Consider the following 22,064-nt stretch of genomic DNA (forward strand, 5'->3'; position numbering starts at 1 on the left):
TATTAAAAAAATAAGTAAACTTTGTATAGATAGTGAAGAAGCATGTTGAGATGTCCAGTTTCCTGAAGTCTGCCCCAGCTCTTACGTACCCATGTTTCCTAGTTGAAATGTGAAACTGGCAATTCTGATTTCTCATATACCTCTGCTAGTATCCCCATAGAGTTTACATTTTAAACATCAGTGAATCATGGATCTTTGGGGTTTTGGTTTTTTTTTTGATCCGTGCCACTTCTTCCTCAGAAGACCAGGATCTGTGTGTGTATCATCTTCACTTAATGCATTTATAGTCAAGACCGTGTGATGGATGCTTCTACCCCCCACGAACCACCACTAAAAGTCTGCCTTGATCTTGTTTGCTCAGTGTGGAATAATGTGATTTGTCTCAGTAGGAATCATTCACTAGCACATGTAGCTGTAGTGTTGTTTTCCCTTGAAACACAGTATGTTGATGATTCTTGGATCTGGTGACAATGTGCTGACTTGCTCCAGATCAGAAGGAAAGGAGTATGTTTGTTTAACTGTGCAGCCAGGGCATCTGTCCTGATCATTCAAACATTTGGTTTTCCTCCGTAATATAAATAGAGAAATGTGTTAGTCTAAACAGAGACACTAAAATTGATGGTGCAGCCTTACAGTGTTTTCCTGGCTATTTTATTTCTGAGATCTTTTATGACCTGCCTCTCTAGTAGATAATCTAGCACACAGGCACAGAGCTCAGTGTCTGCTCACACTTGTGTTTGGAAATTAAACCCTAAGAATGGTGCTGTGTTGAGTGGATGATGGCAGTGAGGAAAGGGAGGGAACCTTTTTGTCTGGAAAACGGTCAGAGGAGGTGAAACCACTTTCCTCTGCCTGGGAGCTGATTGCACGAGGTGCTAACTGCCATCACCTCCCTGCACTTCTGTCAGAACTGAGGATGCCCACTACCTCCAAGATAGCCTCTTAGTTAATCAGGCTCAGACAGAGAGCAGACCTCTGGATGCACTTATACAAGAAGTCAGTGGGAGGAGGTTGCCCTCAGCTTAGCACTTAGGCATATACTAAGTTGGAGTGCATTTGAGGTATCCAAGCTGTTTACTCAAGAAGTAAAGTACTAAAGATAAGTAAATGGTGAAATAGGGAGTGGGACAGGGAGGATGAGATGGAAAGAACTTTGTTTTTTTAAACAGTGTTTCAGTTCAATAAAGCAGTTTTGACACTTGTTGCATCAGTTGTCAGTAACGGCGAAGTAAGTGAAAAGTTTCCATGGAATGGCTTACCTCTGAGCTTGTTTTTACATGTGTTTTTTGTTTAGGCAGTGCCTGTGGAGAAACCTGAAATGACTGATCACCATATGTATCCCACATAGCTTTTTAAGAAATCACTGATCTGTGCCATTATTCTCCCAAAGTCCAGTGATTAGCAGTGAAGAGTCTGACCATATTTACTCCCTCACCTTTGCTTTGTCTCCTGTAGTGATTATTTTGCAAGGAAGGGTCTCTGTGCCCAGAGCAAAGCCTTCCTTCAAATATATTGAGAACTCACCCCTGCTGATAAGCCTGTAAACGTGTGCTGTAGCTAGGCAGCAATAATACGGTGTTACTGATACCTGGTCCTCGCCTGGTCTCTCTCCAGCTGGGCCCTCTCATGGTCAATGGCTTGTGAGTTCTTTGTAGCCAGACTTTTTTCATGTATACAGTCCTTCAAATTGAAGGAAGTCTTCACGTGCCACCTCTATTCAGAACATAATTATGAAGTATTAAAATCCCAAGAGGAAACTGTGTCAGTGCAGAGGATGAAACTAGAGCTTTTCTTGTATTTTCTTCCTTGCTTGAGGGCTCCTTAGGAGTAACATATGCCCACCAAGGAGCTAGCTTGACCCTGAGAACAAAGTAGGTAAACTGTTCCTGCACTCCCCTTTTCATGGAGACTGCATGACATCAGTTTCTGGGAAAGCAGCTATTTATTTTATTGTCTCATGGAGAAAGTTGAATGCCCAGGTTTATTTGTTGGTTCCTTGCTTCCCTATTGTGAACAGTAAAGAAAGAAAGGGATGAACTCTGCAGCTCCTGACCCTTCAAAGTTCTCATGACAGTGCTTCAGAAAGCATGGTCTACTAATACTGTGGTGAGGTCGTCAGGGGTACACAGCAGTTCATCAACATAATTAGTCCTCAAGAACTTGCTTTGTTTTGCATGTGGCAATGCAAAACCCAGACATTTTTGTCTAAAATTTCTCTAAAATTTTAAAATCTGTTGGTCTGTAATGCACACAAAAGCTTTTTGTATGTTACTGGGAAAACAAAATGTGGGAAACCAGAGAATCCAGAAAAATTATTACCTTCTGTCTGTATTTTATTTATACATCACCACCCCTGAAACAGGGCTTTCTTCTGTCTTGGGCAGTTAAATAAGTGTGCTTGGCTCCATCCTTAAGTGATGGCACAGACTGTGTTAACAAATCTAATATCATGTTGAAGTCCTAATTTCCTACATTCCTTTGAATGCTAGTTGCCTCAGCATATTTATTTAATTGTATTCTGCAGGTAGATGGAAAAGTCAGCATGAATGGAGAGAATTTTAACGGCGTGGAAGAGAAGGATAAAGAGTGCACAACAGTAATATTTACTCCTTCGCCAAGCAGATCTCTGAAATTTGACGGAGTAGCCAGAGGGGACAGGCCGCCGGTAGAGTTGAAGAAGGACCCCACAAGTGTTGAGCTCAGTTTACAGAGTTCTGCCACTCAGAGTGTGCACAAAGAGCCAACAGTAAGACCAACACGAACAAACCAGCCTTACTTTCTCTGCCAGTTTTCTGTCTCATAACATATTTAGTCACTAACTAATGAAACCCAAGTGCTTATGTTTGCTTTATTTCAAGAGGGTGTGCCCAGATCAGGAAAAAAACCCAACAAAATCCTTTGTAAATTAAAAGCTTCTTCCTTTGGGATGTGGGTATAGAAATGGGAGGGGAAGATTCAGAGGACCTTTTGCAGCCAGTGTCTCTTTTTTTTCAGATGTCATGCAGCTGATAAGCATGCTTTAAATGTGCTGGGCCAGGGAGAAATCAACTGTGTGTCCCAGCTATTGTGCAGATTTATTCAGCACTTCTCCTGATGTTAGCTGATTAGATCAGCAACATAGTTGGACTGTGCAAGCCATTACAATTAGTCTCAGTTTTCCATTTTCAAAGAAGAGGATGTGGACGTGCTGGCAGTTTTGAGCATTCATTTTTCTCTCTCAGAAATATTGGAAAAGGGGATAATCTGTTGAAATGCTCAGAGGAGCCAATGTGCTTCTTAACTGCCTTATCAAAGAAACAAATTAATTTTACCTTTTCATCTGTTTCTCCCCCTCCTCCCCAGAGAAAAAGGCAGGAAGAAAATTAGAGCATATCACAGCAGGAATCTAGATGCTACAAAACCGTAATAAAAGTAGATAGCAAAAACAAAACAAGAAATAAGCACTGTACTGCAAACAAGCTGCAGGATAGGGAATTCTCACTATTCTTTTCTGTCTAACACAAACAGAATCGGAGATGTGGTGAGAGTTGGAGTATAATAATTTTTTGCTTTCATCTCAGATTTCATCCAAGCATTGACCAGATAGGTAACAGGGAGTAGGCAGGGATCTGTCCTGAAGAGTGATGGTTCACTCAGGCCATCATGGCCTGTGCCTTAATCGCCTGCTTTGTGCTAGTCTCTGACCACTGACAGCTAAGCCATGGAGCCTGCAGCAAGCATGGGAGCTGGGATGTGCTGTGAGCATAGGCTTCATCCTGTCAGAGGGAACTGTTACAGAGTCAAAAATGAATGATTTGCAGGAAAGCAGGCAGGGATGGCATCACAGAGGCTGCTCCAGTCAGAATAAATTGGCTGTAAGGGAAAAGCCAGGTAAGCTTTGTGTCTGATACGGGATTGCTGGTAATGGGAATGTTTGGAGGATAGAGAAGAGCTTTGGCTTGCTGCAGATTAGAAACACAGTGGTGATCAGAAAAATAGCCAAATGAAATCATTACTGTCTCCTTTTAAAGATTTCCAGACCAGTATATCTGTAGAATAGTTGAGAGGAAATTCAGCGACTGAAGCCGCTGTTAGGTCTTGGGTATGTTTGTACCCATTTTGTACCCTCTCATCCTTCCCTTTCTATAGCTTTGAGGATGATGTGGTCAGCTGAACACAGGTTTTTCTGTGTTGGGTTCCTGCCTCCAGTGTCTTAGCCCTCATGGTGATAATTGGCAAGGGAGGCAGAACAGTTCGAATTAGCAGATTCCTTGTGACTCTGACATGAACCTCCTGCTTTCTGAGCTTGAGTCCACTTCATGATGAAGCCTTCTAGAGAGAATGAGCGTGCACCCAAATGGTGCTATAGACAGAGTTTCTGACTAGGATTTTATATCACTAACTTTATGGCTTCATCAGTAACGTGACTAGATATCACAAATCATTATAATTACTCCTGGTACTTCAGCTTCAAGCAGAGGTATGTCAAGGGCAAAGCAAGGAGAGGAAACTGCTTTGAGGGGAATCTTTTTGGGAAAACAAGTGGAATGCACTGAGTGTGATAGGGGAAAGAGGAATTCCCTTCCTGTTAGTGTAAGGGAATTTGCCAGCCTAAGATAAAATTACAGGCTCTGTTCCTTCTAGATGTTTGCCTGTCTTTACCCAGCTGCTGCATTTTAATTTTCCATGTCCCCATCCATTCCTTAGACTAAGGCATGAGCAGTAATTTAGCTCTGTGTGTTGGGGCACATACCAAGACTGCTCTAGATAGCTCAATATGGATACAGTCAGCCTGGTAACTTATCTGCAAGAATAAGGCAGCTACAGTGGACTCACTTCACTCAGTCTTCTCCCTGTACCTATTTTACTTTGTTTTCTGGACAACTAACACAACAAAGTCAGCCTGCATCTGCAAAGCCTGAAATGCTAAAATCCTCTTTGAAGATGTAACTTCTATAGGGAGGTTGAAAATCCAAATTAGGAAAGAAAGCCTCCTGGGCTTCTTCTTTATGAAGACTGTCCCAGTCTCATAAAGCATAGCCTCTTGCTGGGAAGGTTGCTGAATAACTCTGGCTATCACTGTGAGTCATCCAGAGGGGAAAAGGGGGTTTGCTTTTGGCAACGGCAGCATGAGGCTTCCAAGCTACACATTCTTGGAAGTTAGAAAACTTTCTGAAGCTGCCGCTGTATCACCTCCCACAAGGAGAAACCAGGGCTGTAGTTTCTATCTGCTGCTTAATCCTACTGAATTTTTAGGAGAGAAGATGACAGAAACGGGCATAGAAATGCAGCTGATGAAGAAGCAGAGCCGTCTGGAGTGGAAGAAACTACTACATTTCTTTTGCTTTGAGAAAACTTTTACAAATTGAGCGTGTTTTCAAAGCCTTTTCTAAACTTGCTTTCATTGCCTTTATTTGTGTACTGTCCTTTATTGATACAGTTCTTGTTAGCTATGTCCTTCCCAGGCTTTGAATAAGATTCATAAGCACTAGCTCCTCTGCCTGTCAAGAGAAGCTGTTCATAGGGATTTTTTTCTCTCTAGTTGCTCCAAGATTTGTTTTGGTTTTGTATTTTATTCATTCATTTTTTGCCCAGACTCTCTTTTGTGAAGTATATATTCCTTTACATATATACATTACCTTTGGCCCTCCTGTCCTCCCCTTATGACTCTCTTCCTGTTCTTTGCATTCTCTGTCCTCCTCCTCCATCCTTCTTACAGCTGCTCCCCTCCTGTTTCAGTTCAGTTGTCAAATAGACTAGCCCTGTCTTCTCTCCGCCTGGCAGGCTTCCCTTTGAAGCTCTGTAGCCCTGCTCTAAATCTGTCCAGCTGGCCTCAGCCATTGTCTGCAATACGGGAAGATGCTGTGCAACTGTACTTCAACAGCTCTTTTGGCCTGAAGTTTGGAAAATAGTTTAGTCAAGTTGCACCACTTAAAACACGGATATGATTGAGGTTTTTGCGGAGCTAGAGAAGTGCAGGCATCTTTTCATATGGGTGAGGCCTCAGTGTCAGTTGTCCTTTTGACAGAGAAGAACCCCATGTGTATGTGAATCAAATAATGATTGGCAATCAGAGACTGATTGGGAAACATATGTAACTCCTGCCTAAATCTACTATGAAATGAATATAAGAAGCTGCAGCAGGTGGGAAGGATGGTAAAGAAAACTAGTATCAAGAAACTGTACTTTTGTCTGTAGTGTAGAGTACTTAGATTTTGGTGAGGGATTGATAAGAGACTTTTACTCAAAGTAGCTTATGAAATTTTGCCTATGATTTTAGGCTAGAAAAGAAAAAAATGGCCTGTAAGGAGGATGAAAATATCCCACTGGTGTTTGTGGAGGGCAGCAGTAGGGAAAGCACACCTCTCTTACTGCAGCTGAAAGAACTGGACAAAGGCCCAAATCAGTCAGTGGCCACAGCAGCAATGACATGAGAATCATCTCCTCACCCAGGTCCTACCTGTCAGCCATTAGGTCATGTTTTCTTTCCATTCTACAGAACAGTGATGCACATTACAAATGCTGAGAAGTTGTATCTTTGAATCAGAAGCTGGCAAAGTAAATGTTTTGTTTTAAACCAATATTTGTGCAGATTTTAGTGTTGGGTGATTAATTTGTCAGTAACATCATTTTATTTTAACCAGTCTTTGTATGAGCATTTAGAAATTATTAGAATCATAGACTCAACTAGGTTGGAAAAGACCTTTAAGATCAAGTCCAACCATTACCCCAGAACTGCCAAGACCACCACTAAAGCGTATCACTGAGGGCCTCATCTACGCAGTTTTTTTAACACTTCCAGGGACAGTGATTCCACTGCTTTCCTGGGAAGCCTGTTCCAATACATGCTTCCCTTCTCTGTGAAGAAATTTTTCCTAACATCCAGTCTAAACCTTGGCTTGTTATTATTGGCTTGCTGTGGCTCTAATTATAGCTTTGCTCTGATTAAAAAAAAAATAGATAGCAACTTTAAAAAGACCAGGGTGAGGTGGTGATAGTGGGGAGAGATTTAGGCTTTGTTTAATTTTTCACTAGCTAGCTTAAACTTGTCCATTTCTACTCACGGCCTGCTTGGCTCAAAATGAACCTGTTTTCTATATCCAAGTAACACGTTCCTTCATCTTCAAAAATCCACTTTTTGAACTGAGATTAAAGTATAAGCTTTCTTGTGGTTGAGGAGTGTTGGCCAAGCTACAGGAGAGCAGAGTTGAAACGCTGATTTGTACATATCTGGTAGGACAAGTCTTTGTTCTTTGATTCATTACAAGAAACACTTGTAGAGTGTGTATGTCTGTTCCAGATTGACAGCTTTGCCTTGAACCACACATGGGAGGTTCAAGGAGAGCTGGAGTTCCATAAGGGAAAAAGGTCTAGGATAAGAAATGAGAGCAGCAAAACTTCAAACCATCTAGAGGGGAGGGAACCCTGCTCAGGATTTGGTTATGAACCTAGCATCTGTGTCTCCCATCCTCCAGACACACATGCACTTTTCAGTAGCTATGAGTGACAGGATCTTATTTTACAACCCAATTGAGCAGTAATAACTCTAAAAAAATGACTAACAGGAATACTTAACACTTTCTTGCAGCACTTTCAAGGCTTCTCTGTCAATTACAGATCCACCCTGATCTTTGGTTGTAATAGCTGGCCCAAGTATACCATTATATAGCTGCCAGATGAGGCAGGTGACTTAATGTGTCAGAGCAGTGTTCTGGCATAGCACGCAAGGCACTTAGCTGTAGCAGCCCAAAGTCATGACACCGTTAGCGCTTACAGCAATAGAAAATGCTAGCTTTGATGAGGAAATCATTATAGGAAAATTTTCAAGTCAATGATACATGCAGAATTTCAATCACAGAAGTTTGAAAGATGTGTCAGGCAATTTCTACATGCAGCTATTGATACTGTAACCAATTTCATTCCTGAGTAATTTCACAGAATTCAGATTGTAGTTCTAACCTGATTCTTCCTAATATCTCTGCATTCTCGCTGGTTCCAGACAGCTTGTTTTGTCATGTTTTCATAGAAAATACAGTAATGATATTTCACATGCTTTTGTGTACAAGTAGTGTTAACTGAACTACATTTTGATTTAATTTACAATAAGGGTTAATAAAGTTGTACTGTTACTTCTTTTTGAGTTTGAATTCTTGTAGTAGTAGTGATGTTTGGTGTTTAAGAGTTCTTAGTTACTGTATTTCTAGGTATTTATAAGGGCGTAAAGTTCTGCCACAGCAATAGGCCGCATGGCTATTTCTGGCCTGCATGGTCTTAAAGAAAATACTTGGGCTGATATCCCAGTGTATCAGATAGAAATCCTGTCTACTACAAACCAAACTAATACTATACAGCAGTCAGCCATGCTTGTGTCTGTTAAATGGATACCTTGGTTAGCACAAGAGAGGTGGTGCTTTGTCCTCTTTTTGTGGTTTAAGCACCAAACCCAGGGCACCTCTGTTACTGATGTGCTCATAACTGCAGCTGCAGTCTACAGTCGCAATATTTAATTTTCCATCATGGACTAAGGCTTCTAAATCCTAAATGGAGAAGCTCGCTTTAACTGATGGGTGGCTAGATGCATGGGGTAATAAAAACACTAATCCAAGTAGACAGCATTCTTCAGTTTCAAGGAGTTAATGGGACAGAGTCTTCACACCAGCCTGGATCTGGGGACTGAGAAAACCCCAGCCCCCATGCAGCAGGTTTTTTCCTATGTCCCTTGATGGCTTCATTGCTTGTGGATGAGCAGGTGTTGTGTGACCTTCCCTTGTAGGCACCTACAGCAGAGCCAGCATATGGAGTGGCTTTGTGATCCTGCAGAATGATGCATCTGTTCGCACAAACACGTGTGGCTGCAGCAGGGTCCTTCATCCCAAAATATGAGAGCTCCTCTGAAACACCTCGGGAACGGCACTCACTGAGTTGTTCAGTTTTCAAATGTTCATGTCAAAATATGATCCTTTTAGGTACAATGAGATGTTTGTATGCCTTCTTTGTGTTCAGTGATAACATCATTTGATGACAAAATATTTATAAAGTGAATGATAGTCTGTAGTTGAAAGACATTTTATCAGCTGTATCAGTATGAGAATTTTCTGAAGTGTGTCATATACCTCTGGATAAAGCACTGGATAATATTTCATTTCTTAGTGTTATAAATAGATATAGTGGGAATGAGAGAGTTCCCCAGTGAAGTAGGCTTAATTTTTTATAAATTACTTACTAATCACTTTTATATTTTTAGCTGTATGTCACTAGCATTAAATTGCTCAGCAAAGGGAGGAGGAAGAGTCAAGTCTTGTGAGCAGGAACAGAACTTGTGCAGCATGCTATTGCAAAATTCCATTTTCTGCAGCAAGTAGTAGCTTGCTCTTTTTTTTTACTCCTTTTTGAAATAATTTCTATAAATAACATCTGCTTCTGGTTCAACCTCCTGGATGTAGGTTATTGGTAGATTTACCTATCACGTTTGTGCAGGATAGCGATGTGATGCAGCACCATGTGTAGGTTCCTGAGGTAACTCTAGACCCAGAGGTGATAGAAGTGCATCATGTTTGTGGATTTGCTGAGCCTCTTAAACCCTCTGAGGGGCCAAGTGTGGCTGTGCTCCTTCCCCAGCTCCAGCTGCCACTGGCATCTGACTTCCTTGGGTGCAGGTAACACTGTTAAACACTTTTTGTATTGTACCCAGTTTATTACTGTTTATAGTTTTAAAGACTCTGAAATTAAAGCTGAATTTTTTCTCTTTTTTTTTAATCCTTTTTTTTTTCTTAAAAACAAAATCTTTTTTTTTCTCTTAAAAAAAAAAAATCTGTTTGGAAAGTTGCTTTTTGAGAGTGGAGGGTGGATTCCATTGCTTTACCAAAAATAACAGCAATATGAACATGCATAATAGAAATTGGAAAGAGTTACGCTTTGGAGCAGTGGGTAGAGTTGTTGAGTAGGTGTCTCTTGCTTTTCCAGTTAAAATCTACCTTGCTTAGGGCAAACTCTGAGCTCTCGATACTAGCCATTTGTTTAGGTTTAATGGAGGTTTGTAGGTTGTGGAATGACAGAATAATTCAGGTTATAGGTCTCCAGCTGAGCCTCTTCTCAAACAGGATCAGACATGAGGTCAGACTGGGTTGTTACAGGCTTGATTATTCGAGTCTTGAGCACCTCCAGCAGCCTGTTACCCTGCCCTCACTGGCCTCCTGGAAAACAGAAATACTTAGTTCTTCACTGAGCAAGGTTGGGAAGGGTTTCCAGTAGCTTTTCCCCTGGCTGCTGTTGTGTTGGAGCCAGAACTGAGGCTGAAGGAGGAATTTTCTTTAGTTGCAGAGTACTTCTGTGGGGGCTTCCAGTGAGAAAGCTCTCCCTGAAACAGGCTGGTATCGAGATGGGCTGGGAAGGGCAAGGTGGGTTATACAGGAGAAAGGAGCCACAGACTGCCAAGAGGCAAATCTCTGGGGCACAGGACTCACAGTCTCTGGAACATTTCTCTGGGGCCTATTCTTCAGCCTGAGTCTCATCTCCAGTTATCATTCCTCTCTGGGGCATGTGACACATGGCAGGGATGCTTCATGCCTTGTTTGCTCTTGGTATAGGCATGCTTACAGGTGGACGCGGTGGAGAGGAAGTCCTCAGACTTTCCATGCTGCCTTTTTGGAGCACGTATTTCACTGCCTGCCTTGCCCACCTTGAGATACGCTTTTAGGCAGGAACGGGCGTTGTCCGTGTGCCTTGCATGGGGCAAAGGTGAGGGTGGGCAGAGGTGAGGGTGCAGTGGGAAGCTCCAGGCAGTAGGAGGATGGCGGGCAGCCAGCCCCAGCAGCAGAGGAGACGCACTGCCACCTGTAGAGCCTCACGGCTGTTATCTGGCGCCTGTCCCGCTGCAAGGTGGCGGCGCTGACCTAGGGCTCCTTCTGTTGCCGGCACTGCTCACTGCCCGCTGGGCGGGTCACAGCCCCTGGCCGCAGCCCCACATCAGTCCACACCAGTGCATCTTCCCAGACATGTCCCCTGACCCTCTCCAGAGCATGCCTCCCTCCAGAGAGGAGAGGCAGGGATTCCTGAGCTCTGCCAAGAGCAAAGCTCTCTGGAGCCAAAGTTGTCATTGTTGGCATTGTTATCCTGTTGGTACTGCCAGCAGACATCCACACTGACTGAGCTGTGACAGCCCGGGTCTGCTTCTCCTGGGGCACGAGTAGATGAGGGACTGTAGGCTCATGTGGGTCTGCAAGGATGGGAAATAAGATCCATGCAGAAGGTGGAGGTCTGAATCCGGCTCCCAGAAAAGAGGAAATTTCATCAGGTTTCCTCCCTTGCAGCTGTTAATAAGATGCAGAGGTGGGAGGAGGACAGGAAAGCGAGTCTGCAATAGACTGCTTCTGAAATAGGTTACTTTTGATTTCTAACAGTAGTTTGTTGTTTTTTTTTTTTGTTTTCCTTTGTTGACTGTGCTGTTTTCTAGATCTCTCGTGCATTAGCAGCACTGTGCCGTTGCTGATGGGTTTGCTGCAGATTTTTCTTGATTTGCCTGCTGGGAAAACGGATGTATGGTGGAAGCTGCTAAATAGATCAGCTGAAGTGCTACTCTTGTTTTGACAGTGTGGTTTTAGCTCTGCAACGGCCTTGTCCTGGGTCAGGAAGCTGGCTTTTCAAAGGCATTTGGATTATTGGCTCGATATGGTCTCACCATATTTTTTCAGTCCTCTCTTAATAGTATTTCAAGTATCTCATTACCTTTAATACTGACTCTTGCTTTTCCCTTCAGATAACAGATTGTTTAGACAACCATGAAATAAAGGAAATATTTAATTACTTTGCCACTATTCAAACTCTAGTATGTACTATGTATTCACTAAGGCATACATTTTTGTTTCATTCTGGAAGAGGAAATTAGGGGTGAAATGTATGCTTATCTCCAGCTAACACAATCCAAGATATCCTACAATTTTAAAAGCCTGTAGGAGCTATTCCAAACCAACCATATTAATGGATGCTGATGAACGGTTTGAAAAGCAGATTAAAGCCCAGTGATTCAGCACCCAAGCAGCACATACTGCTCCAAAACGTGCTTCCCAGCTCCCTGCTGAGCTCTAAACCAGTCTGGCTCAAATACATTACAAAGAAGCAGCAAGTACTGCCTTGAGGAATTAACACTTACTTTTATTTCCAGCATACTCACTAATGTTTCTACTGTACTGTTCTCTGCAGTCCTCCCCGGTGGAAGCAGCCCCAGTTGCCAGCCAGCAGGTTGAGGCCAGCCCTGGAAGTGCAGGACCCGGGAGCCTGGCATGCCCATCCCCAGGTACATGATAGCTGCTGCCCTTGCACCTGCCCTTGCCCACTAATGGGGCTGGGGTCAGGCCCACCCCGTGGCACAGTCTGATAAGCGCATCTGCAGCAGCACCAAGAGTGTTTATTAGAAAATGCAGAAGTTGTCAGAAATCTCAACGTAAGAAATAAATTTTTTACTGTAAGAGCGATCGTTCACTGCAACAACCTCCCGAGGGACCTGGTAGAGTCCCCATGGATGGAGGTTTTCAAGGTGCGACTGAATAGGGCGCTAAGCAGTCTCATCTAGGCTCCCTTTCCCATGAAAGTTGGGACTGGGTGACCTTTCAAGGTTCCTTCCAGCTTGGACTGCTGTGTCATTCAAGGGCTGAAATAACACACCTCATTGCACATTGTTTGGGACACGAGTTGTCTGCTTTGCTGTTTGTGTGACCGAAAAGCTGGTGCCACAGCGTGCTGTAACCAGAAAGCAGTCATGGCAGAAACTATCAGTCAGTAATAGCTTCTGTTTAACACTTCCCCCCTCTTCCCCCAAGACAGTGAGAAATGTAGAAGGAGAATAAGAAGAGGCATTTCAACACTCAGAAGGGGCTTTAAATGGACAGTATTGAGCACACTCCTGATTTTCTGCTTTAAAGCTTTTATGCATGACTACTAATCTGGTGAAAGGCATTTGCTGGTAAAATTTGAAGCTGTTTTCCTAAAAAGAGTTTGTCTGAAATGCTACCCTTGAGTAGGCATTTATCTACCCCCTGCTATCATACTAAGTTCATGGTCTTTTTTTGTTTTTCATTTTTTAAAATTAATCTATCAAAGTTCAGCTGGTATGAGTGAGTAAGTAGTACTACTTGAAGTAGGTTATTTAAATGAGATCTCTGGCTGTAATTGATACATAAGCATAATGCTCCTATTTGTTGAGATTAAATATGACTTAAACAATTGAGCTTTGCCTTCAAACATCAATAGGGTACCATTCCCCCCAGATCAGAAGGATATCCAGCCTTCTCTTGATGTGCTGTAAACACTGAAGGGCTCTTAGTAAGGGCTCATTAGCTGACTTAATTACTTTGGCTCATAGATGCCAAAACACAGAGGTTAACAATCTTGAATTGCACCTGGCAGGTAATGTAGAAGCTGCAATCTTGTGGTGAACCAACCAAATTCTCCTCTCAAGAGTCAGCAGTGATGAGCTGGTGATACGTGTCTACAGATCACAAAACTGCCTTGTGTCAGGTTCCGCACCTGTGAGAAATGCTAAATATTGAGTACTGGTAGTAAAGTTTAATACTGGCTGGCAAGGAAAACTGAGATAGAATTGCAAAAATTGAAATGGTAAAGGAACATGGGTTTTCATTATGTCTGCTTTGGAGAGATAGATATGGTCCAAACTGCGACCTTCTTGTAGAATAAGCATTCTCCTCTGTTGTTCAGTAAAAGCCAGATACTGCCATTATTGGTGTGGGAACTGGTCCAAAGCAGTGTGCATCTGCCCAGCAGCAGGAGCAGCTCTTGTCTCTGCTTGTGTGCAAGTTCTTAGTGACGCCTTGGGCTACATCTCTTTCTCAGCTCACTCTCCCAGCCTGTCAAAGAGGTACATCCAGAAGCTGCCACTGCTGCCATGGTTAGAGAGGAGACAGGATCTGAAGCTGAAATTCTGCTGTAGGAGGTTAGAAAGATGCCTGGGTTCTTGCGCACTGCCTGGGATGCTGGCAGCTGCTCTGCTTCCAGTGGTGGTACCAGCCTACAGTAGTTGGTTTAGCTGTCACAGTCCTCATCTGTAGGCCAGTGTGCTCCTGGTCCCTTCTCCTGCAAACCAGCATCAACTTGTTGGGTTTTTTTAAGAACTGAATGACAACTAGATTATTCCAAGTTTACTCCAGTCCAAGGCTTCCTGTTAGCAGAGTTTGTTGTCTGACGCTTGACGGGTTTAGTGGAAATAGGCAAACTGAAATATCCTCCAGTGCTGACAAGTGAGACCATGCTAACTGTGGTATAGCTACTTGTCTGGGTAGCATCTTAGGATAGGATTCATCACACAACTTCAGTAAAGAGATCTCTACTTTGATAGGCACATTTTAGGTTACAGCTCATCTCAGCCAAAGAGGACTGTCTGAAATAGATTGCATGACTCTTCCCCAAGAAAAGCCTCTCTGTTGACCGTGAAGAGTGTCCCATGATGCCCAAGTCAAGTGTAAGCGCCTAGGTTTTGTGAGGTGAATTTCACTTTTACAGTCTTGTCTGCTCTGAGAGATTAATTTTGCTTGTGTCAAAGAAAGAAGATTATTTTTTCAAAGCATTCAGTAAATGGGCTCACAGTATATCCAGTGAGAAATCGGATTGTAAGAAATATGTCTACATTTTATTTGGAAAAATATCTTAGCCTCACAATATTATCTCTTGAATGTGTGGATTAGTTTCAGATCAAAAGGAATTCACATCAACTGCAGCTTGTGCCAGCCCTGTTGTGAAGAGATTAGAATTTCTTCCCAGTCCTCTCCCTTCAGAGGAATCTGCTTCAAGTGAGGAAAATGTGAAGAAACCTGAAATGGAGCAGCAGAAGGAAGCAGAGCTCCCTGCTACACCAGAGGTATGTGTGGTCAAGAAAGAGAAGCAGTGGAAAACAAAACAAAACCAGACAAACAACAACAACAAAAAAAAAGGAAGTTCTCAAACAGAAATATTTATTGTGCAGGTTGGTATTTTTCTGTATATAATGTCACTTCAGGAGTTCATTCAAAACAATCTTCCAGGGTATGATCCTGGAGGATAGTTTCTGTGCCAAATTCTGTAGTCATCAGAAAGTTCCCCCTCCAAAGGAACTCCCCAGCTTGTAGCATTTGAACCTGTAAACTGACAGAAGAAACGAGAATTTGACCTGCAAACCCCAGTCCCACCACGTGTCAGGGAGGGCAGAGTATCCAGAAGGTATAGACAGTGGAGCTTACCCTCTTAGTCCCTTGGAGGTGCTAAAGAAGTGCAGGCTGTGGCAGAAGTAGCAAATGGCCACAACCATGCTCCTCTGTCAGGGGAATTAGATGTTGGTCCTGGTTTAGAATTGACTTTGGTGTGCAGGGCAATGTGAATGTCAACAACAGGCAGCTATCGATTGTTTCCAGGACTTCTGTAATGCAACTACATGTTGTAATTCTTGAGAAATAAGCTTCATCTTTTGATAATGTTGATTCAGAAAATAAGAAGAAAGGGATTAAATTGAAACTGCTGATTTTTAATGCTGTTTTCTGCTCCCAAATATCTGAACAGGTGATGAAACCAAAAGTGCTGGAACAAGAAGGGAGTGTAGTACTGCCATTTTTAAAGAAACTACCCGAGACCAGCCAAGTTACTCTGCAGAATTCTGGTCTACAAGGTGAGCAAAAAGCAGTTGAAGGACTCAGCTGGACAGTAACTGTATACATGCATGTAGTGTTCAGGGAGAAGTGCCTAATCAATGACCCAGAGGGTTTTGGAGCTGAAATGTTATTTTCTAGTTGCATCTGACTGATATGGGTAGTATGGCCTCAGTAATGCAAACAACTCTTCTGGCTGTTCCCCTTAAACACAACAGCAGAATAGTGACACAGCAGAGGGGAGGAGGGGGACCCCTATTTTATATTTACCTGGCCTAACAGTAAAAGCTGCGTCATGTCAATGAGTATTACATTTTATTAGTACTGCTGCTCATAGATGAAAAAGGCTTAGAAATTGGTTTATGTCACAATAAAAATATATGGAGATAAATTCTGCACTCAACTGTTTATGTGGAGCTCCTTTCCATAGATAAACAATACACATATCTGTCCACATCCCTGAATTTGGCCTGTGCCCATCACAAGTTCTTGTAAAGCAGAATTTCCTTTTTGCCTTCAGGACAAACCTTTGCTTGAGACTGATAACGTTTAGTAATTCGATTTTATTTTAGAGATGCATATATGTAGGTATTATGAAAGAAAGAGAAAAATCATCTGAAGTTTTCTTCCCCCACAGGATTTTTTAGGTTGATAGTTCATGTATAGGTTATATGCTGATTATCCTGGTGTTTTCAAGATTGAAACTACTGAAGGTGATCCACTGTGGAAAAAAGAATTGTCTGAAAAGAAACAAAAGTCTCCCTTGTTTTAAGTAGGGAAGTGCTTCCTAAACAAACTTGAAGAGCAATATCGTCTTAGGCACGAATCAATCCAAACATCAAGAGATTACAGATCTCTTGCCTGATTTTCAGTGATGCTGCAACCCTTGGCTGCTCTCTAGTGTTCACAGCACATACAGAGCTGAAAATATCACAAACCCCTTTAAAATTTGCATCTGCAGTAGGAATGAATGTGAGTACCATGAAAAGACTTGAAGGGGTGGCTGCCCTTTAACTAGCGTTAGTGTGCTAGAGCTCTCATATAAGGTTAGGCGCCACGTTACAGAAGTGGCACTTAAATACAGGCAATCTGTGTGATCTGCAGCTCCGTTGTAAACCAGCTGTGATGGGCCAAAGTGATTGTAGTCAAAATCATAGAATCACAGAACAGTTTGGGTTGGAAAGGACCTTATGATCATCCAGTTCCAACCCCCCTGCCATGGGCAGGGACATCTTCTACAAGACCAGGTTGCCCAAGGCCCCATCCAGCCTGCCCTTGAACACTGGAGTCCCTCTCCAGCATCCTTGTAGGCCCCCTTCAGATGCTGGAAGGCTGCTATGAGGTCTCCACGCAGCTTCTCTTCTCCATGCTCTACAGCCCCAGTTTCTTCAGCCTCTTGTGGCTGAGGTGGGGCTGAGAGTCCATCATTGCCTTTTGACCACACTGTGTTTCTTGTTTTGTCCCGGTGCCGTTGCCTGCAGAGCCACCCCGCGGGGCCATGGTTCCACTTAGGGTTCGCAACAACTGGCGGCGCTCACAGTTTTTCTCACAGTCAGGTAAATGTGGCGCTAAGACCAGCTTGAGCCCTTCTGCTGCCTCCAGCCATAGGTGTCTTCGGACGTGGGGCTGGGGTGAAAGCTGATGATCACGGGGACTTCTACCTCTTGCTTTCGTAGAAAGTATCTATTCCTGCTGCACAGTTGACAAAGAGCTGTTGGGCTGCACATTGTTGTGATGCTCTGGTTTCAGGCACCCAAATGAAATCACTTGTTATAAATAACTTTTCCTTAATTTCTTTAAATCAGCCTAATTTTCAGATATTTGAATAGAAAATGGCAATGGTTCTTTTTGTAACTGTGGCTCTTGAATAGTGTAGTCCCATCCTTTTAGCTTTGCTATGCTTTTTCCTTCCTTGCACTGAATCAAGAAGGGAAAAGTAGATCAAGGTAGGTAACACTCAGTGTCCAAACACTGCTAACATCTGTGGCCAGAAGTAGATGGCATTAGCTAGTAGTAGAGTAGAACCTGATGTTAGCATTGTGCTCCTCTAAATCCAGATAAAAAGTAGTTTTGTGGGTGATAGGTGTAATCTCTCTTTCTAGTTGATTTGCTTGTGATTCATCCTTGCATTTCGTTGTGAGAGCAAATAGGAAACTAACATGAAGCTTTTTTTATACAGATACAATGTAGTTTTAAATTCAGGCTAAGCATATTTTGCTATGTTAAATTTAACCTTTCCTCTTTCTATTTTGTTTTGTTTTAATAGCTGATTCTGAGAGTGGTGACAAATCAAATGTGAGTACATTTTTTGCATCATTTAGTTTAGAGATACGTGTTCAGCAAAAGTAAATTTTTTATATAAAATGTCTTGTGAAATCCCCAAATCAGAATGATAATTTATTTTTTTTCTCATGGAAATGAGAGGTTAAAAGTACAACCCAAATCAAGACATGATCTGAATCTGGAATTCATGCGTTCTCCTCTTATATGGAGAGAGTGGTAGCTGTACAGTGCTTGGTTGCTGGAGCCACTAAAGCTTCATAATCTCAAAACAATATGTAATGCTAAATTATCTATTCTGTTTTAAATGCATGGAAATTAGAGGAGACCACAATTCTACTGTTGTCTCAATGAAAAAAATCCTCACCACAAATGCTACTCTGAAGTATGCAATATTTCATATTCTATTTGTCACATAAAAATAGACATCATAGCTTCCTATTAGATTTAAATACAACTCTTTAGTGGAAAGGGATATGACATCAAGTGTCTAAAATTGCACTTGATTATAAGAAATTTAAATGCGTAGCATGCAATGGGACCCTTAGTGAAGCCTGAGATTTTGTTTCATTATAGATAAAAATTTAAAACAAAGCTGTAGGCTCTTGTGCTGGCAGCCATATGAAATGCGAGAATAATTTTTACAATCACACATTGCTTTGCATGTTTTGCAGATTAGATAGAATCAAAATAGGTATTTTCTTTAAATTTCAGTATCTGCGGGAATCTCTGTTAAGAACCGCTTAGAGCTTTCTTTCAGATCTTTTTTCCTTTTTTCCCCTCCAGTTGAAGTTTCTCAAGCCTTTCTTTGCAAACCAAATTATTATTTTATCATCTGGATACCTGTGGGCAATCCCAAGCGTCAGGGACACTAAGAATATTTTCTACTAACTGAGAGAACCATTATGTAGTTCTCAGTTTCCCATTCTAACATCATTGCTGGGGTAGGCAGGGGAAGTGCAGCTTTCTCTGGTAGCCTTGTGAAATGCAGTGTCAAAGTCTAATGGCTTGTGTTTTCTCCACTCAAGCGTTTAAACTTTTGGTCCTGGGATCCAGAAGAAGAGCGAAAGCGTCAGGAAAGGTGGCAGCATGAGCAAGAACGTTTGCTTCAGGTAGGAAAGAAACTCCATATATTCCACCGTGTGGTTCAGCTGCTGAACTGTGCTTTTGGGCAAAAGTTGGGAAATTCATGTCATGTTTTCCACATCCTCTGTGGAAATTGAACAAATTTTGTGGCAGATGAGTGATAAAATGAGCATACATGTTATCTGTGGTTTGGACACTCTTAGGTCTCCCTTTCCCACTCCATGGAAAGACCAAAAGGACTTTAGTTCTGCATTTCAGCACGGAGTTACATCAAATGTTGATCTCAACTATATTTAAAGTATATTGAGCATAGACTGCAAGACTCTTCATTAATTTGAAGCCTCTTTCTCAAGACTGACAGTTTCCTGACCCTGACACCTATGCAACTCATGTTTAAAATGATGGTCTTCATAGATTGTTGTAGACTTCTGTTTTGTTCACAGGTTCTTCTTGGGAAACACCAAGCTAAATTCAGATGTGAAGGGTTTGAGTTATTTTTGTGAGGGAGGGAAGCCTCCTCAAAACAAATGCTGGTTTTGCCTAGTGGTAGAGTAAGCTGTAAGAGCTCTGGCTTTGTGTCGTAGTTGGAAGAAATGCAGCGGCCCCAAGAACTTGAATTTCTCTGCTGGCCAGTAGTGTCTTTTGAAGCTGTGATTAGGTTTGGTCCCAAGTAAATCATATCTTTCCTCCACGTAACAGAAGAGCAAACAACTGTCAAATGATGGAGAATATAAAATGGTGTCTTTTATCTTTTAAGAATTACTGTGTGTGTCTCTACTGCTTTCCTGAGATTATTTGTTTTTAGCTAATATGGTTGTTTTCTCTTAAAATGGTGTAAAATTCACTTCATGATTTTTTTGGTACATGTGGGTGTTCTCTCAATAGTAAATGCATCTCCTCTGGATTAGGCAGAAGTGGTTTCTAATTTAAACAGAAGTTGGAACTGGTGTAAAAGGGATATGGAAGTCACCGTTCTTCCCCATATTCAAACCAGTTCTGTCAAACAACTTTAAAGATGTCTTTGGCATCATTTTTTCCTAGAAAACTGTGTGAAAAGAATTCTCAGGAAATAATTCCATCAAGGATTAAAACAAGCTACTTGGGTAATTTTAAGCTTACCCTCTTCAGACCTTTACACACTATTCATTTATCTTCTAAACTTGCACAGGTGTTCATCATTCATGAAATTGTACTGGTATCGCTCTTAAATTAGTACCAGTATCTGCAAAATCTGCTTGTTTATATGCTACTTTGCTGAAGTTTTTAGTGTAAAATCCATGCCTACGTGTTTTGGGGAGTGTGATGGATTTTTGGAACTCTTAATATTGTATAATAAGGAATTATTGAAATTGTTGAGCATAAATTCCGTATCTGGCCAAAGACTTAAGACTTCTAACAAATTAAACTTCTTCTGATATGTTAAAAGCTCCTTGTGGTTTGAAGCTAGAAACAAGTGGGGAGAGGAGGAAAAGAAGGTTTTTTTGACACCCATGGATGTATCAATTTTTATCTCCCTATTTCCTTCTATTTCTGATTAAACTACTCTTAGTTTCATTTTCACTGCGGAGTGCTACAGAATTTACTCCTAATACAGCACGGTATGAATTTATCTGTATTTGTATCCTCTTACAGGAGAAGTATCAGAAAGAGCAGGACAAGCTGAAAGAGGAATGGGAAAAGGCCCAGAGAGAAGTGGAAGAGGAGGAGCGTAGATACTATGAGGAGGTATAAGGCTCAAAGGAGGAGGTTGTTTATTGATTTATTTTGTACTTAAATGCATCCACTTACATAACTAAAAGAATCCCATAGCTAGATTAATTAATGAAAAGCCTTCTTAAGGCTGAATTCTCAGGATTGTTTCTCTTAAACACTACCATAGGTGCTGAGGGAAAATACTTAAATATTTAGACAGGTATCCTCAGAACCTCCGCAAAGGTGGAGGTGTGTAATTGCTATGCAAGTCTGGGTGAGTCAGTATGGTTGTGTCTAGGCATGCTCAGACTTCCCTCCAGAGACAGAGCTGTGTGCATTCTGGCATAGCCTGGATTTGGTGGGACTCCAGATGAAATTGTTGTCTGCCTTGGGCTTGATCATGTAGATATTTTGTAAACTGAACCTGGCTTTTAAAAGAAAAAAAAAATCCACATAGAATGTTCAAAGGTTGCAGTTCTAGAATATTAACAATATAGAAGATAGTGGGATTCTTCTGTTGTATGTGGGTCATCGTTGCGGAAAACTGGACAATATTAATGTTTTCAGTTTGACCAGTTGTGCATTATGCGAATTGATGTCTTATCATCTGTGTTTGAGGGCTATATTGTGATCTGAACAAGAAAACTTTTTCAGCTTTCAGAATGAGCTTATCATGTACCAAGTGTAATTTTGTACTTTTGTATGAAATCCTGTAGGCTGCTGTTATGAGAAACAGTGGTGCCATCCCAAGTGGAACATTCTTTCCAGTTTTGGACATCCCATCTCAAAGATGGTAATGGTGAAAGGAAGGAGAGTGCAAAACCTTGAAGCAAATTAAAAATTGACATGTATTCTTGGCACCACAGGTCCTTACCTAGCCATCTAAAGATTGCACATAGCCAAACTGTATGCTTCTACTTCTCAAGCTCATAGTTGATATTCTGTATTTTTTAACCCCACTCTCTCCTGATGCTCTTTCTTTAGGAACGTAAGATAATTGAGGACACTGTAGTTCCATTCATTGTTTCTTCAAACTCTGCTGATCTCCTCTCCTCTTCTTCCTCTGCTACTGAAGGAAACAAGACACTGGTGAGTTTCTCATGGAGTAGTAGGACAATAAAGACTAAGCCATCTTTAGTGCAAAGTTTTATTCTTCACTAACGACTAACAAAGTCTGTGAACAGCAACAATATTCCCTGGATCTCTTCCATAACTAATGATACCTTGGAGTGCTATAGCTTGTATGTTTTCACAACCAAAGAGCCATACTACTAAGCAAACTGCAACCATCCCATTCTATACTAGAGCAAAGGGTGATACTTTCTCTCTTTGCAGCTGATTCTGTTCTTTAACTGGTGCTGTGAAAAACTGTTTCTGTTTGGTTTAACTACCTTCTCAAAG

General features: G+C 41.7%; 2 protein-coding genes across 9 annotated transcripts in view; both read left to right on the forward strand.

Annotated features, from left to right (window-relative positions):
* LIMCH1 (LIM and calponin homology domains 1) overlaps positions 1–22,064 on the forward strand; it is a 180,248-nt gene that overhangs the window by 141,929 nt on the left and 16,255 nt on the right. For 6 of the 7 annotated variants that reach the window (XM_062642447.1, XM_062642448.1, XM_062642450.1 and 3 more), the window contains 8 exons: positions 2,525–2,746; positions 12,178–12,271; positions 14,673–14,845; positions 15,520–15,625; positions 17,872–17,900; positions 18,914–18,997; positions 20,604–20,696; positions 21,648–21,752. In XM_062642447.1, coding sequence (XP_062498431.1) covers positions 2,525–2,746; positions 12,178–12,271; positions 14,673–14,845; positions 15,520–15,625; positions 17,872–17,900; positions 18,914–18,997; positions 20,604–20,696; positions 21,648–21,752 — 906 coding nt within the window. The remainder of the gene's footprint in view (positions 1–2,524; positions 2,747–12,177; positions 12,272–14,672; positions 14,846–15,519; positions 15,626–17,871; positions 17,901–18,913; positions 18,998–20,603; positions 20,697–21,647; positions 21,753–22,064) is intronic. The other variant, XM_062642449.1, reaches the window with a different exon arrangement.
* TMEM33 (transmembrane protein 33) overlaps positions 1–22,064 on the forward strand; it is a 221,824-nt gene that overhangs the window by 76,980 nt on the left and 122,780 nt on the right. Inside the window, exon 1 of one of the 2 annotated variants that reach the window (XM_062642477.1) lies at positions 15,223–15,226. The exons of the other annotated variant lie outside the window; for it this stretch is intronic. The gene's annotated coding sequence lies outside the window, so the exon portion shown is untranslated. Of the gene's footprint in view, positions 1–15,222; positions 15,227–22,064 lie in introns of those variants that run through there. 2 annotated transcript variants of the gene reach the window in all.

The sequence above is a fragment of the Pezoporus occidentalis genome, unplaced genomic scaffold (assembly GCF_034315485.1).
Source record: "Pezoporus occidentalis ecotype Australia unplaced genomic scaffold, CSIRO_AGI_Poc_V1 ctg71, whole genome shotgun sequence".
In the NCBI taxonomy this organism is placed as follows: Eukaryota; Metazoa; Chordata; class Aves; order Psittaciformes; family Psittacidae; genus Pezoporus; species Pezoporus occidentalis.